Source organism: Aptenodytes forsteri, unplaced genomic scaffold, assembly GCF_000699145.1.
Source record: "Aptenodytes forsteri isolate BGI_AS27 unplaced genomic scaffold, ASM69914v1 Scaffold119, whole genome shotgun sequence".
Classification (NCBI taxonomy): domain Eukaryota; kingdom Metazoa; phylum Chordata; class Aves; order Sphenisciformes; family Spheniscidae; genus Aptenodytes; species Aptenodytes forsteri.
In genome coordinates, this window is record NW_008796165.1 from 4,186,997 (window position 1) to 4,203,345 (window position 16,349).

The 16,349-nt window shown below is 57.8% G+C and overlaps 2 protein-coding genes across 2 annotated transcripts; one reads left to right on the top strand and one right to left on the bottom strand.

The window, feature by feature from the left end:
* Positions 1 to 511: 511 nt before the first annotated feature.
* RPS8 (ribosomal protein S8) lies at positions 512 to 4,907 on the top strand. Its single transcript, XM_009287451.1, has 6 exons — positions 512 to 523; positions 680 to 829; positions 1,211 to 1,310; positions 2,719 to 2,894; positions 3,875 to 4,004; positions 4,744 to 4,907. Exons 1-6 carry the CDS (start codon positions 512 to 514, stop codon positions 4,851 to 4,853), a joined length of 678 nt encoding a protein of 225 aa, XP_009285726.1. The 3' UTR covers positions 4,854 to 4,907.
* A 3,460-nt stretch (positions 4,908 to 8,367) lies between these two features.
* Positions 8,368 to 12,533, bottom strand: BEST4 (bestrophin 4). The gene is made up of 10 exons (XM_009287452.1): positions 12,382 to 12,533; positions 11,985 to 12,079; positions 11,231 to 11,464; positions 10,754 to 10,908; positions 10,585 to 10,662; positions 10,076 to 10,225; positions 9,714 to 9,794; positions 9,099 to 9,253; positions 8,486 to 8,785; positions 8,368 to 8,449 (listed from the first exon to the last, which is right to left on the bottom strand). The coding sequence occupies exons 1-10, from the start codon at positions 12,531 to 12,533 to the stop codon at positions 8,368 to 8,370; spliced, it is 1,482 nt and encodes a 493-aa protein (XP_009285727.1).
* Positions 12,534 to 16,349: the final 3,816 nt, after the last annotated feature.

The following is a 16,349-nucleotide window of genomic DNA, read 5'->3' on the forward strand; positions in this document are numbered from 1 at the left end:
CCTCGCCTTCCTGCAGGCCCCGAGCGCTGGGCTTGCTCGGGGCGTCTTCCGCAGGGAACCCTGCGGATGAGGTGGGACGGCTTTCTAGGGGACTCAGCAGGAAGGGCAGGGCGGGGGGTGGCCTTGTGAAAGGTTTAGCTGGGTGGCAGGGGCTCGTAGGGGACCCAGGAGGTGGGGTGCGCTGGGGGGATAGTCCCTGTAGGCTACCCAGCAGGCTGGTAGGGGCAAGGTTGAGTTGGGATGTGTCTCATAAGGGCTCAGCGTACAGGTGGGATGGGGGTCTCTTCCCCTAGAGGACCTACCAGACCCAGCAGATAGTGTAGGGTGTCTGCTGTAGTGTGCCTGGCAGCTTGGGATGGGGCCCTTCCCATAGGGTACCCTGCACGTGAGGTGGGATGGGAGGCTGAGTGCTGTAGTGTGCCTGGCAGCTTGGGGTGGAGCCCTTCCCATAGGGTGCCCTGCACGTGAGGTGGGATGGGAGGCTGATTCCCAAAGGGAACGCCCGTCGGACATGGCGGAGGGAGTCTGTCTGCCGTGTACAGTTCTGGAAGGGAGGAGGCTGAGGCGGATCTGAGTATCAATGATGAAGCTTCTCTGACTGCTGCATACGGCTGAGTTTGCTGTGCGGATACCAACCTTGGAGAGCTGAGGACTCAGAACCGTGCCTTGCCTTGGCCAGGTGGGCTCCGTGCCATCCTCTGACCACACTGCTCTCCATGCAGGTATCTCCAGGGACAACTGGCATAAGCGTCGCAAGACTGGGGGCAAGAGGAAGCCCTACCACAAGAAGAGGAAGTATGAGTTGGGGCGACCTCCTGCCAACACTAAGGTGGGTGATTTGGGGAGGGTGGTCAATAGCTGTGTTTGCAAACTCGGGTTGCTGGTCGTGTGCTGTTGGAGTTTCAAATATGTGCTGTGTTTTGTAAGTGGTTAAAGATCTGTCGCTGCTTCTTTAAAAGGTGGTATTTTCCTCTATGCCCGCAGAAAGCAGCGATATGTTTTTGCAGTAAAAGGCAACTGGAGTGATGAAATTTTCACCTTAGGTAGATGCCACAGACCGTTTTGGTCACTTACTGTATCTGCCGATGCTGGGGTTTGTCATAGTTACACTGACCACATTGCCTTTGAGCTTAGGAGTTGGCTGGGCTCCTGCATGAGCTGTGCAGCGTCCCAGCACCAGCAACACCCTGGTGTTTGTTTCTGACCGTAGATTGGCCCACGCCGAATTCATACAGTGAGGGTTCGTGGCGGAAATAAGAAGTACCGTGCCCTTCGGTTGGATGTTGGCAACTTCTCCTGGGGATCGGAATGTAAGTACATCGTAAGCCTGATGTGTTGGAAGGGAAAAGTTTCACAGTTGTGCTGGTCCCTGGTACTGCTGCAGAGTAGAGGGATGATGATGCAGGTGTGGGTTTGTAGGCTGGGCTTGAACATCGTGGAGCTTGCGGTACCAGGTCTGAAGCAGCATGCATAGTGATGATAACTTTGACCTTATGTGGCCTTAGGAGACTTGGATGTCTGCTAAGTTCACAGTGATTGGAGTGTCATAGTTACACTGAGTGACATGCTCGTGTTACCTTTTTACTGGGGGAGAACTACGGAAGGGCAAAAAACCTAAATACGCGTAGCTCTTCACAAATGCAACTTCTAATGTTTATTGATGAACACGTGCTAAAAGTTAGGCGGTCCTGTACAAGAGGGAAAGGTGTTGAGGATTTTGTCCTAGGGCCCCACCTTCTCAGAAAAATCCTGGCATGTGCAGTTTACTTCATACTCCTGCTTTGCTAAGCAAAAGCGAGAAGCACAGAAGGGAGAGAGGCGTCTATAGTGTTTCCCCTGAGCAAGGTGGAATTACAAGGTGGAATTCTCTGAATTACAAACTGAAAACCATGTAACTTGAGCCCAGGCCTGTTCAGTGTTACTCAGCGTGATGGCAAAGCCAGCAGTTAGTAAGGTGGCGCTTCAGTGGCCAGCGTGGTGTGAGGGAGAAAGGACATGCTTTCTCCTCAGTCATCACAGAGTGTTGTCCGTACTGCGATAAGTGCTGTCATTCATAGGCAGTATTACAGAAGTGAAGGGACTGAGCACGCCTTGCAGAACAAGGATGAGGTACGTGAGCGAAGAGGAGAAAACCCATCTTGTGCCTGGCCTGTGCATGCTCCAGGGTGGGCAACTGCTAAACAGTCAAATCTAGTAGCTAAGACTGAATGCTTCAGGTGGGTCTTGAAGGGTGAAAACGCCAGCATCCCCTCTCAATTTACTCATAAACCCTCATCCTATAAAAATGATTTCTAGTATGTGTTGCAGAGCAGTCCCGTTCAACACGGCTTAATGCAGTAACTCTAGGAAGTACATACGGGATTGAGCCCTGTGTGCGATGTTAGTTGGCATCTGCTGAGGTATCTTCCAATCCACAATTTTATTTTTTAGCATTGCTTAGTCTTACTTGAGATGAGTTCCAGCAAGGCCACAGATCTCAGTTTTTCACCTGGGGTGAATCAGGTTTCCAGGTGTAGGCTTCTGTCCTAGCAACAGAAAGTTGGACTGATGAAAAATAGATGCATCTCTCAGTTAAATTTAATTCGATACCAGGGAAGCTGGAGGACATTTGATGGGGTGATGAGTGTGAGGTGGTTTGAGAGTATGTGTGAAATGCTGGAGATTGTATTCTCATAGTCTGATCCCTGTAGGTTTGAATTCATGCTCTTCTTTTGAAAGGCTGCACTCGCAAGACCAGAATCATCGATGTCGTCTACAATGCTTCCAACAATGAACTGGTGCGGACAAAGACCCTGGTGAAGAATTGCATCGTTCTCATTGACAGCACCCCGTACCGGCAGTGGTATGAAGCCCACTATGCCTTGCCCCTTGGACGCAAGAAGGGCGCCAAACTGGTATGTCTGGGATTGTCGTCGTCATTTTGACTCCTTGCAGAGAGTAGAGCCTGCCCTGCTAGAGGGAGTTAGCCGTTATGAGTGGACAGTGCCTGCCAGAATAGCATTGGGTACCTGACCGTGATAACAGTGGTTATCTGGGCAACGTTCCCATCAGCTCCCAGGACAAGTCTGGCTCTGTTAATGGAGTGTTCAGTACCACGGAGCTCTCTCTGAGGCATTGCACCCGTTTGTGCACAAGGACCTGCCTGTAGATCTCTCTGGTCTTCTAATGATGATACCTTTGTCCAGTTCTGCTACTGAAGGGAGAGCGATGACATTTTATGATGCTGAGGAAGACTTTGCAGATCAGGCCCTTGTGCTGGGGAGTGATTGCTTTGATGAGAAGCTTGTGGATTGCTAACTAAATTTCAGCTAGCTTTAAGTGTTCTTAAGTGTCTTTAAACTATCCAGACCTGTCATCTCTAATTTTGTTCAAGATGCCAACTCCAGACTGCTAGAAGGTATTTAAACGCCCATGTGTAGCACTCAGCTTAAGGTTGTCTCCTTGCATTAAAAACGAAGCACTTTCAGGTGAGCGCTCTGCAGTTCAGAAGCACGGGGAGAGCTTGTAGCCTGTCTGCCAGGACTTGCACCACACCCAAGTGCTCTCATTATGTCTGGAGAGGGAAAGAGTATTCACTTCTTGAAGGAGGATTAATTCGTCAAGGAAGCCTTTGCAATTTCATTTGTCTAAGAGCACCCTTCCCTAGGGCACTGTGCTTTGTTGTCAGCAGTGACTCCACTTAGCAACATTGCATTTCTTGGCCTCAAAAGTGAAACACAGCACCTGATTCTGTGAGGTTGAAGTATTTGTACCTCTGGCAGGTACGACAGTGCAGTGCTGAGAATACAAGGGTCTCCTTGATGTTAGTGGAGCCTGCTCTAGCAGAAGGTGGCCATATTTTTAACCTTGTCTTCTCTTGTGGTCTTGTTTTTAGACTCCTGAAGAGGAGGAAATCTTGAACAAGAAGCGTTCAAAGAAGATCCAGAAAAAATACGACGAGCGAAAGAAGAATGCCAAGATAGCAAGTATTCTTGAGGAGCAGTTCCAGCAAGGAAAGCTACTTGGTGAGTCCCTGGCAGCATTAATGTGGGTGGGGATAAGGGAGTCAGGGCACAAACAGGGTGCCAGAGCAGATCTTATTCTTGGTCTTGGGATCATTTAAAGTTCTACACGCTGTGGTAAAGCTAACTGCAGGGTGAAAGCGATGGGGTGTTCTCCATATCTGCAGGAGTATCTTCTGGGTCTTAAATGTAACTTGTTCTTCTGTCTTCTCCGGAGATACCCCACTTCTGTCAGGAAGGGGAAATCTATTTCTGGAACTTGAACTGGCGCGTGTCCCAGCCAGGCTTCTGGAGTTGATCGTTCCTGGTTGGCCTTTGAGAGAAATGATGGGGCTTGAGACTTGCAAAATGAGTGAAGGCCCATGGGCTGCACTGTGTGTCGGAAAAATGTCCCGCGAACGTGTAACAGCTCTGACCAGTTTCAAGTTCTGGGGAATAGTTCAGTGTTCTGAAGTCTTCTGGTGATGAGACCTTTGTCCAGTTCTGCTACTGAACTTGAGCGATGACAGTTTGGAGATCTGAAGAGGACTTCATTAGGGACTCAGTCCAGCAGAGCAGGTTCAAGAGCACGATACCTTAGGGGGAGGTACTGAAGCCAGCACATAAACTGGTGTGTCTGTTACCGATCACTTGCTCGTCCGTGCTTCTGCGGAGGGACCACATGCAGTGTTTGTTTCACTTTGGGTGCATACTGGGGTAGTGAATTACTAAACTTCTTTAACTGGGTGACTTCTCCTTGCAGCCTGCATTGCCTCCAGACCTGGACAGTGTGGCCGAGCCGATGGCTACGTGTTGGAAGGCAAGGAATTGGAGTTCTACTTGAGGAAGATCAAGGCCAGAAAAGGCAAATGAATAAAAACTATTCTGCTGAGAGAACGAATAAAACCAAGAGCCTGCTACAGTAAAGGGTCGTGTGCTCATTTGTGTGTGCGGGGTGGAGGGGGCTTGTGTAGCTCCTCCCGCCTGTAAAGTGTGAAAGGAAGAAGGATCTCTCCTGGAATCCCTGAGCGCTTTTGTGTCTTCAGGCCAGCTCTGACCCTGCATGCTCTCGACTAAAACGCCTCCCTGGGTTCTAGGACAGTGACTTAAGGGAGCAGGTGGGTGTGCAAAAGAGTTGTCAGACTTGGCTCAAGTGGAAAATTTCCAGTACTGGAAACCTGCAAGCAGGAGGAAGGTGCAAATGTCCATCCCTGCTAGAGTTCTGGCTTTCTGGGAGCTGCCGGGGTCTGGCTGGGTGCGCGCCCCCCCCCCCCCTTTTCCTGTGGTGTGTTAGGTCAGCACATGCCAATTTGGGGTCTTGGAGTGAGGTCAGTGGGGAAAGGGGCCCCGCTGCCTCAGGAGAGGGCTGTCCAGGGAGCAGCTCTGCAGCTGCAGCACTGCTTTTCTTAGACTCTGCGTTTGTGCTAAGTCTGGCTGAAAACTTGCCTCTTACACCTCCAGCCTCCGCAGCTGGTACCTCCTGCCTCTGCTTTCCAGACCACGCGTGCTCGCATCCGCTGGTCCGGGCCAGCAGCCCCTTTGCCATTGCTTGGTGCTCCCTGCCTGGTTGTACGATGGCCTTCAGGGTCCGGTATCTTCTTCTAACCAAACTTGGCTGCACTGCTCAGTGACCAGCTGGTCTTCCATGACCTCCTTGGTCTCATTCCAGTGCAAGATAAATTCCTTCTAGCAGAAGGGCCAGGCTCTCATCACGGTCTGTCCCTTTCGAAAGCTGGGTACAAACTCCAGCTTTCTGCCTTGTCGCTTGTGTGGGACTGGAAAGCTGTGGTGAACAAAAGCCGTTCCGGATGTTTCGGGGCATGTGGTGGCATTCCGTGGGGCTCCTGAGTTTATAAAAGGCCAATGTGATGGATCTCTGCATCTAGCTGCCAAATGCTTTGTGCAGGTATGGGGGTGAAGTTAGGCGCCCATCTAAGGGCTGTGGGGGAGCCAGACTTGCATGTCTCGTGCCTGCCAAGTGGACACACTGCACGCTTCACCCCCACTTACATGTTTTTACATTTTACAAAAGCCTCATTTATTCATGGGAGCACACTGCACTCTTCACCCCCGCTTACATGTTTTTACAAAAGCCTCATTTATTCATGGGAGCGCCCTGGTGCGAGGCAGAGTACCTACAGCCCCGGCTTCACAATTTTCAGCTCTGAACTGAAGGAGGTAGTCTGTGACTAGCTTGCCCCAAGCAGAGCTGTGGTGCGACCCATGTCTCTAGTGCCTTAAAGTGCAGACTGTCTGCCCCACAAAGAGCTTGCGCTTGGTATTTTTAAGTTTTTCCTGTGATGCTCTGCCCCGGCTGCCATGTCTGGCAGCAGGAGGGTGCTCGTGGGCTCAGGTGCCCTGGGCAGCGCGGGTTCATCCTGCCTTGCTGGCAGGGATCCAAGGATGGGTCTGTGCCACAGGTGGAGAGACACACCAGCCACATCAGAAAACGGTACCCGTTGCCTGGATGGCCGCAGCAGCGCGGTTACGCCGTGGTGGGCGTGCGTTGGCACTGCCTTGCAGCTTGGCTCTGCGCTCGCGTGGGCACTGCGAAGAGAGCCGTGCCCGGCTGGGTGCAACTGGCCGCGCTTCTGCAGCCCCTGGCAGCGGGACCTGGGCTGGGCGGGACGTTTGCACAAGCACATTCCTTCTCCATAGTGATCTGGGGTAAACTTTCCCTGCTCTCCAGCAACGCCTGCTTTCCAGAGAGGTGGGGCGGAGGCGATAAAAGGGCGCTTGGGAGGGATGCGTCACGGCTGCTTCCTCTGAGCGTGTTTCTTCCCTCGCCCTCCGCAGAGCGCAAACAGGATTCAGGGTGTTTCTGGGGGACTTTGTACAGATGGAGAAACAGGCTTACGGAGCAAGTGCCAACTTGGGTGTCGGAGCCGGAGCTGTAAACCTGGCCCCTGATGAGCAGGATTAGGGCTAATTCATCAATGCACGCTGCTTATTAAGTTATTGGTCTGAAAACCACAGCTGCCAAGGGCAACAGCCCGTGGGAATAAAAGCAGCACCTATCGCCTGCCGGAGCCATGCTGTAGGTGTGACATGGGAACGGGATGGTGGCCGCTGGTCAGGGGCGTGTGGCACCTGGCTCCCATGGTGGCACAGGCTGTGGGACCTCAGTGCGGCTTGGCTGCAGGATGTACAGTTTCTGGCCTGGCCTTGGCACAGCCCCGTGGATGTGCACCGGGATTTGCCTGCCTGGGAGGAGGCAAGCCTGCCGTGCCCTGAGCCAGAAAGAGATGGGCAGGGGCTGGGGTTAAGCACAGCTTTAGTCTGGCTAGGTTTACGAGGTGCCAAAGCCTGGTCTAAGGACCTTACCCACTTCTGCAGATACATGCGAGGGCTGAATTTAAAAAAAGCTACTTTTCATACGATGAGCAGCCGGCAGCGTAACCCGAGTGAGGTCACTCATCACCCTGAGTGCTGCTCCTTGCTGTTGAGTGGCTCTCGGCTCCACGCGGTATTAACTTTGGGGTATTTTCACGGGACATGGTCCAACCCAGAAAATGACCTCGTGGTTACACTTTAACAGGTCCCGCAGTGGTCCGGAGTGTAGCGGAGGAGGAGCGGGGCTGGCTTGCTGGGGGGAGATGGGAGCTTTAAAGGAAAGGTGGCTTTGGGAAAGGGGGGCTTGCAGGAAAGGAAATTTTTTAACAGCTCTGCCAATATTCTCAGGGGAAACAGACGTGTCTGAGCACCAGAATCCTTCTACAGGGGCTGAAAGCATCTCTGTTTTTTTTCTGGCTGTATCACTTGGTCTGATACCCCACAACTGTCACTGGTGTCAGTCCATGGGGCTGTGCCCTTTTTGCCCCAGGAGAACGTGTGCACTCCTTGACAAAATCCAAATTCACACGCTTTTTGGATAAATGTGATGTCCCTGCTGTCTCACTGCTGGGGATGAGTTGCACCGACAAGGAAGAACCTCGAAGCTGAGGTTGGCAATAGCTTTATTAATATCGAGGGGACATCTCCATCATGGTGTTGGTTTTCTGCAAGACTAATGCCCTCGTCCTGTCCCTTGCTTGGGGTCTGGGCTGTCCCCTGTCCCCTGCTCTGGGCCTTGGGACCAGGGAGTGAGCCTGGCCAGCTGCAAGTTGGCGGCGTCATCACACAGATGGGCTGAATCCTGCAGTTTTGGGGCTAACAGCCAGTGTTGAAGGCTGTCTGCCCAATCCCAAACCCACCAGGATCTTCCCATCAACCTGGGGACACATCTTGGCTTGGAGCTGGGTGGCAAAAGATCTGGCAATGTCCTGCTTCTGGACAGGGGGTCCGAGGGGGGTGTCTGGGGACAGGGAGTTTCATGGCTGGCAGTGGCGCTGCCTTGGGGTGGGGGCAGCTATTCTGCCCCCAGGAAAGGGGTGCTTTTGGGGCAGCCTCAGGGCTCCCAGGCCTCCCGCCCGTCAGCCCCAATGCTCTCGCTGGATGGTGCCTTCACCTGGATCAGCAGCAGCTCCTTCCTCTGTGTTTCGGAGGCCTCCGGCAGCCAGGTACGCCCTGGGTGACTGCCAGGCGTGGTGGGCTCGCTGGCCCGGCTCGCTTCATCCTCCGTCTCTTCCTCCTCGATGCGGGCCACCAACTCGGGGTCCTCAGAGCATTTGGGGTAAGGGGAGGGGAAGCCACCGTCTGTCTGCGGACGCCACACATGGGAGTGGGCTCGGCTACCCCGGCTGAAGTTCTTGATGCTGATGGCAGGGGATGCGGCAGCGAAGAAGCGGCTGAGCAGGGGTGTCTGGATGCATGGCACACTTGGCGAGGCCTCCACCATCTGGCTCTGCTCTGCATCCTCGCACACACTGGGGGAGCACGGCAGGGTGATGGGGACAGGCTGCCATCCTCCGCAGGGATGCCCAGCACCACTCACCACCTCTATCCCAGTGCATTTGCAAGCAGGGAGCAGCTCCAGGAGGCCACGTCCCTGCCCCAGCGGCTCATCCATCACCCAGCGCAGTCCCCAAGCCCCACAGGGGCTGGGCAATGTGCTCCAAGGGGGATTTTCTGTTTGCTCGCTGCAATTGGGCCCAGGGGGGACGAGCCCAGTTGTGCTATTGCTACCCTGAAGCACTCGCCCTCTTTTTCTCCAGCCCCAGGGCTGCTCTGTGCACTCACCACATGTCAAAGGTGGAGCCCAGGAACGAGGGCTTCAAGGTCTCAGAGGCTGTGGCCATAGTGTAGGGGGGCTGAGCCGTGGACTCATTCCAGTATTTGTCCTTCACTGCAGGGGGCAGGTTCTGGTACATGTCATCCACAGAAAGCAGGGACACCTGGGCACGGCAAAGGCAGGGGACAGGGGTGGCTTTGTGAGGACATGAGCGGGACCAGTGGCATCTGCATGCTGCTACCAGCGCCAACCTGGCAGGGGTAGGGCTGGGCTCTGCAAGGGGCCAGGGAGGCTCCGGGCCCATCTCCTGGCTGCATTTGGGGTTTTCCCCTTCTGAACGCTCTTCTTGGAGGTGAGGGGCTGAGCAGCGGTACCAGGCTGCTGAGTGTCCCCTGGGGGTGTGCTGACCCTGCCGTGGGGAGCAGACACACAGAGGGACAGGGATGGAGGGACAAGGTGCAGCCCTGCTTCCTTGCATGGGAATCTATTTTGGACAAAGACCTGTGTGGCCAGGAGGAGGGCTGGGGGCCGGCAGGGCACAGGTCCCACTGCCAGGGGGCAGGGATGTCCCTGTGCCCCGATAACAGCAGCCCCACACAATGTCAGCCTGGGGCAGGACCCACCTGCAGGTTCCTGTCTATCAGCTTGTTGGTCTCAAAGTCATCGTCATCTTCTCCAAAAGGGTTAATGATCTGCTCTGCAACCTGGGGAGGGAGGGGGCCAGGTGAGACAGGCAATCTGGGACAGGGACACCTTCCCACGGGGCTTGATCTACCCATGAGGCACATGAAACATGCAGACTTGGAGCTCCATGGTGCCCCAATGTGATGGCTGGGCCCAGAGGATACGTCCCCAAGGGCAGCTAGCAGTGACGTGGCTGATGCCACACCCTGGGCCAGCCACCCCCCAGCCCAGGGGGGTGCTAAGGGCCACCTAGCCACCCCCAGCCCATAAAACAAAGCCCAGCTGCGTGGCCGCATCTCACCTTCAGCCAGCCGGCGTAGAAGAACTGGAGGAGGGTAGAGAGAGGGACATACATGTCCAGGTGCCCCTCCTGCCCTGGCTCCAGCGGCTCCAGGAACTGCCGCCCAATGAGGCAGAAGGTGAAGAAGGAGTAGACAGCGATGGTGACCACCTGCTGGGAGCGCAGGTCAGCCGGCAGCAAGGGTGGCAGCCGAGGGGGACACTCGGCACAGGGGCAGCAAGGATGCAAGAGGCTCAGCCAGCCACTGATGCTCTCGTGGGCTTAAGGCTAAACCCCCCTGCCCCACCGCCTGGGGTCCTGCACATCCCTGTGGGGCTGTGAACCAGCGGCTGTGCCAGATCCGGCACCAGATTCAATGGGGAAGTAAAGTGCTTTTAGGAAGGGGGGTAATGTGCTCCCCATCAGGGTGCAGGGAGGATGCTGTGGGGCTCCTCTGCCATTGTGCGGTGGAAGGAGCTGGGATCTGGGCTTGGGGGGCCTGTGGGCCCGTGGGGTGCGGGGGTACCCACCTGTGTGTACACCAGGGGGATGCTGATCCAGTCGTAATGGAACAACATGCTGCACTTGGCCTGGTAGAGATTCAGCTCCTGGGCGGAGAGGACAAGGACGGGTGACCTGGGCTTTGCATGAGCCCCCCCGTGGCGCCTGGTCCCCCCCGCACACCCGGCACCGACTCACGTCCATGAGCAGGCGGAGGGCCACGTCGTCACGGATGCGGCCGTCCCGCCTGGCCTGGGCCGCCAGGTTGGTGAACCACACGCAGGGGATCCAGTACTTGTTGAAGTCAGAGTGTAGGCTCTCGAACTTCTTGTGCTCGTCCTGCGTCATGAAGCCTGTGGCAGGGCAGAGGCTCAGCACCACGGACCCCGTGTTGGTGGGGTAGAGCCCTTTTGGGGACTGTCCCCAGCAGGAATGCAGGGTTTTCCAGGGGAAACTACAGCTCCTGGAGACAAGCTCTGGGCAGAGGAGATGCGGGGCTCTTTGGGGGTGAACATCCATGCAAGGATGCCATCCCGTGTGCGGTGCACTTTGGGGCAGGGATGCTTGCAAGGATCCCCGGCTCCCAGCACACCCACCCAGTGACGGGGACACGTCTGTGGCCCCCAGCTCTCACCCCACATTGCAAGCCATCATCCCCAGGGCTTAGCTCCTCACCCGCTTCCACCACGTGGTCCATGGTGGGGAAGCGCTTGAGCACCCTGGTGCTGATGGAGCGCAGAATGAGGACCGCTGACAGGTTGGCATAACGGATGAGGGTGCGCCGCAGGATCCGGCCCCTCTCATCCTTGCCGTGGACATTGCTAGAGATGACGCACATGAGCTGATCGGGCAGGGGGATGCTGGTGTACTGGGCCCACCACCAGTTCACGATCAGAGTAACATAAAAACCTGCACCGAGAGGTAGCACGTGGGGGTTCAGCATAGCCGGGTGGTGGGTTGAGGTGAGGACGAGCTCACGCCAGAAGAGCTGCCACGTTTCCAGGGATGACAGATTTCTCTGTGGCCAGGAGATAAAGTGCACATTGTGTTTCCCTTTGGGCTGCCATCCCCAGGGATGGAGGTGGGGATGTCCCCAGCTCTTTCCTGCCCTGGACACGGGTGGCACAGGGCAGGACAGCCATCTCTTGTAGATAAGGTGCCCCTTTCCTGGGCATGGGGAGGAGGGTGCAGAGCGGGCCAGGGGAAATCACAGCCTCCCGCTGGCATCCCCAGGGCCAGGGAGCTGTGCTCCGTGGGTCTGGGAGCCAAGTGCCATCCCTGGGGTGCCAGGCTCCTCCATCCTCCATCCGATGGTGTCCAAGGGATGTTTTGGCATGGGGTCAGGATGGGCTGTGGGGGCAACCTCAAGCCGCCAGCACCGGGGGCAGCATGGGACCCCAACTCCTGGGTTCAGGGGAGGGACCCATACCTAGGACGAATGACATAGGAATGAGGTCCGTGGAGCGGTTGCAGTACTGAGCCACTTTGGTATAGAGGCGCTTCTGCTCCTCAGTCAGCAGCCGCCTGCGGTGGACGTGGAGTGGGGTCAGGGACACTCAGCGGCATCAGGGACACGCAGCGGGGTCAGGGGCGAGTGGTGTGGCTGGGGTGCTGCCTCAGACCTCCACAAAAAGCCATTGCCTGATTCCCCTTCTCCTTGCCCTCCCTTGCCCTCCCCTGCCCGCTCCCAACCTCTCTGGGGGAGTCCCCTGGGCTTCTCCCCTCCCTGCAGGGACCCCAGTCCATGACCAATGGGGCATCTCTGCACATCCCAGTGGGTCAGCAGGGAGGGACACGACCGGCGGCAACACACCGACCCCGCTCACCGGTAGACAAGGCTGAGCACAGCGTACAGCGCCATGAAGACGACGAACTCCTTGTACAGCAGCTTGTAGATGCTGCCTTTCCAGTGGAAGAGCAGCTTGGAGAAACCTCCAAAACGGGAGTTGGCGACTTTCAGTGTGTAGGAGATGGTCATCGTGGCTCAGCTCCGCACCTCGGCGGAAAAATCCTTCTCTCACTGGCTTCCGGCTAAACTGAGGAGAACTGGGGTTCCCGCCGCCGTCCAGGCTGCAGGGCCTGGGGACGTACACTCGCTCCCATGCCAAGCACTATGGCCCATAAGCTGGATCGCCCAAGCGGCCGCCCTGCCCTTCCCACACCTGCCGCAGCCACTGCCTGCTCCCTGCCTGCACCCCCCCATCCTGCCAGTGCCGCTTCCCCCTAAATACCCCAGCATGAACCCGCGCAGCCGAGCCCTCCCCGTGATGGATTGGGGCTGTCAGAGGCAGGGAACAGGGAACTCCGGGTCGGTCACACCTCCCTGCCACCAACCACGGCCGGAGATTTCAGTGGGGGCTGCAGGTGCCAGAGCCAGGGCTGGGCTGGACCAAGTCGGGCGGTTTGGGCTGTTCCCCTTTGCAGCCACGGTGACTGAATTTAGGCTCTGTGAGAAGGAGGGGAAAGGATGGAGGGTTGCATCGCTCCTGGCAGCCCTGGGAACGGGGCCCTGGGGTGTACAGGCAGAGCCAGCACCCAGGGACGGCTGCAGGATATTTCTGCAGCACAGGTGAAAAATGTGCCCGTCCTCACTGCCAGCAACAGGCAGTGCCTGTGGCCGTGGGCTGGGCTGCAGCCCCTGGGGACGGCTGGCGGACCCCCGCCTGTCCTGCCTCAGCACTGTGGCAGCTCCTGGTCCCTCCATATCCCCAGGGGGGACTTGGGGATGGCATGAGCTGGGACATGCCAGGATCCCCTGGGTGTCCCCTGGCTGCATTACCTGGCAGGGGGTGGTGGAGGCATATTAAAGGCTGGCACTGGGCCACTTTCCCAGGGCCTGGGAGGGAGTGGGAAGGCAAAAATTCCAGCGGGACGTAAACCAGTGGGAAACACCCGTGAGTGACAGCGAGACACGCAGGGAAATCATCCCATCCTCGTCCCCGACCCACGCTGGGGCTGGGGTGGAGCACTGCCGGGGCCTGTGGCTCGTCCCGCCATGGGCTGCTGGAGGCCACGCCGTGCTCCGCAGGAAACGCCACTTCCTTTGCCGGCCGGAGCGCTGTGTCCTGCCCTGCCCGGCTCCCTCCCTTCCTGCCCGGGCACAGGGCCCGGCCCAGGCCCAGGACGGCTCCAGTGCAGAGCAGGGCAGCCGCTGAGGCTTCCAACCTGGGAAATGTCCCCCTGGGCAGGGGGGGCAGGACTCAAGGGTGACCCATCCCAGAGAAGGGCTGGAGCACCCATGGGTGAGACTCACCGGAGGAGCGCCTGTGCAAGGGGGGTGATTTACAGCACCCTCAGCCTTTGCCCCGTTCTCAGGAGCCACACAGCTCCTGTCCGGGAACCGCAGCGTTTACAGCAGGCTGACGCCTTCCCCAGCCGGGCTGTAAATCACGGTGCAAGGCAGAGGCTCTGCTCCCCCCCAGCCAGTGCCCAGCTCTGCTCCGCCAGGCTGGCAAAGTGGCCCTTGGGCTGCTAAATGAGACCCATGCTGGGGTATCACCCAGGGCATAGGAGGGGAGATGGGGTAGGAGCAAAGCCCCCCTTCCCTGCGGTCCCCCACGTCCCGTCGGTTGGCTCCCCACCACCCCAAACCATGCAGACACAGGGGTGGAGCCACACTGCCAGCAGTAAAATGATTTATTTCTTATTGAGAGCTGGATCCTACAGGGGTTGGCAGCACGTCAGGCAGGAGAGGCTGCAAGGGGCCCCCTCTGGTGCCTCTCCACGTGCATGTGCACCTCGCACACCCGCTCACGCCCACCCGTGCACAGTCCCCACACACACGTGCGCACGCACACTCCTGTGCACAGCAGCACATGTGCACCAGCTGTTTCAAGCCCCTGTGCCATGCAGCGGGACACGGCGGGATGTGGGGTGGAGAGCAGGCAGGGCCACCCCAGACTCCCCCTGCCAAGCCCAAGGCACCCTGTCCACGCGTGACCCCCCCCCGCAGACCACGTAGGCAGAAACAGCCCCATTTCATGTCCCCAGACCCTGTTATCTGTGGGCTGGGGAGCAACGGGTCCATGCCAGATGCCATCTGGCTCCGGTGGGAGAGGATGGAGGCCCCGGTCAGTGGGTCTGGCACACACAGTATTGTCACCTGGTCCCCAAAACCAGACAAGACAGCCCCCACCTCCTCTCCACATCCTTCCTCTGGCACTGCCAGCCCGTGTGTCCCCAAACACCGCTGGCCTGCAGCAGGGTCCCCAGTGCCCGAAGCACCCTTGCACCCCCTGCCCAGCTGCAGGACATGGCAAGCGAGGGGTGCACGTGGTAGCACAGGGGAAGGGATGGAAATCTGGGGGTGCAGCTTTACAAACAGCCACTGTAAGCCACGGCAGGACAGCTTGTGCCTCTCCTGCTCTGCCGGCTTTCACTACTGCCTGGCCCCTGTCATCCTCCCAGCATGTCCCAGACACAGCCCAAGTCCCAGCATCAGTGCAGGTCGATGTTCTCATACTCCAGGTTGTCTGAGTCCTCCAGCTCAATGCCGGGTACCAGGTTGTAATAGTTGGTCGACTGACTCATGTAGATCTTCTCCCGGTCGGCAGAGTCCTTCAGGACTTCACTCACGCTGACGGTGTCCACCTCTGGCTCGCTGCCCCCCAGCTCCTCTGCCCTTGGTGCTGGGGTGTCCTGCTGCCTGCCCGGCCCCGTGCCCCGCCATGCTTCATGGGCCAGCACCTGGGAACGGCTGGGGGATCCCACCTGGATCTCCACCTCCTCGTAGAGGTCCCTGCTGCTCTCCAGCGGGTCCACAGAGGGCTGGAGCAGGACCTGACTCCCCAGCAGCACCTTCTTAGTCTCGGAGGGGACGGCAGGCAGCTCGTAGGGGACGTAGTGGTGGGGCTCTGCAGGCACTGGTGTGTTGCCCCTTTCTGCTGTGGCCAGGTGGCTCTGGGACCTGCTCTGAAGGCTGTAGTTGGTCTTTCTCTTCTGCCTGCAGAAGCACCAGGTGATGCTGGCGAGGATGAGGAGAGGGGGCAGGCAGATGAAGAGGGCGGTGAGGCTGTGCGAGTGGCACAGCTCATCCCGGGGGATGCTCTGGAGGTCCATGCCACGGTACTGCTCTGGCGTGTGGCAGATAACCTCAGCGACCAGGCTGGGCCAACCCTCCAGGTTGCTGAGCAAAGCGCAGCTGCAGTCCCAGCTGTTGTTGGAGAGCTGGAGCTGGAGCAGAGACGGCTTCAGGAGGCTGGTGGGAAGGAATGTCAGGGCGTTGAAGCCCAGGTAGACCTCCCGGACCTGGGTGGATGCTTTCAGGAAGGACTGGGGCAGCTCCTGGAGCTGGTTGCTGTCCAAATAAAGGACCCTCAAATTAGGGGCATCTTCCAGAAAGCTTCCGGGGAGACTTTCCAGCAGGTTGTGACTTAAGTGCAAGATTTCCAAGGCAGGGGGGACTCCCTGCGCATTGCTGATATCCGTGATGCTGCAGTGTGAGAGGTAGAGCTCCCGCAGCCCCCGCACCCCTACCAGTGCGCCCCAGTCCAGGTGGGTGATGTTGGAGCTGGTGAAGTTGAGGCAGCAGCTCTCAGGGAGCGGAGCCTCCCGGAAAGCCTGGAAGTCCATGAGCTCCGTGCAGTTGCAGCTTTGCGGTGCTGGGTCGAGGGCAAGGCCGGCAGCAAGCAGGAGGCTGCCCCAGAGCGACACGGTCCCCAGCCCAGCGCCTGCGGGGAGAGCAGAGGGGACGGGTGACCCCCCTGCGGGACCAGCTCTCCCCTTGCTCCAGCCCGCCACGGCGGGGGGGTGAACCCCGCTTCCCCCCCCGCTAGGGAAGGGCCCCGGGTCCCCG

Bases quoted from the DNA above. Each gene is read 5' to 3' on its own strand.
- RPS8 (XM_009287451.1), top strand. The intron at 1,311-2,718 runs GTAAGTACATCG...TTCTTTTGAAAG, and splicing joins CTTCTCCTGGGGATCGGAAT to GCTGCACTCGCAAGACCAGA. The intron at 2,895-3,874 runs GTATGTCTGGGA...TCTTGTTTTTAG, and splicing joins GCAAGAAGGGCGCCAAACTG to ACTCCTGAAGAGGAGGAAAT.
- BEST4 (XM_009287452.1), bottom strand. From the start codon at position 12,533: ATGACCATCTCCTACACACTGAAAGTCGCCAACTCCCGTTTTGGAGGT. The intron at 10,663-10,753 runs GTGAGTCGGTGC...CTCTCCGCCCAG, and splicing joins CCCTCCGCCTGCTCATGGAC to GAGCTGAATCTCTACCAGGC. The intron at 8,786-9,098 runs GTGAGTGCACAG...GTGCTCCCCCAG, and splicing joins GGCTCCACCTTTGACATGTG to TGTGTGCGAGGATGCAGAGC.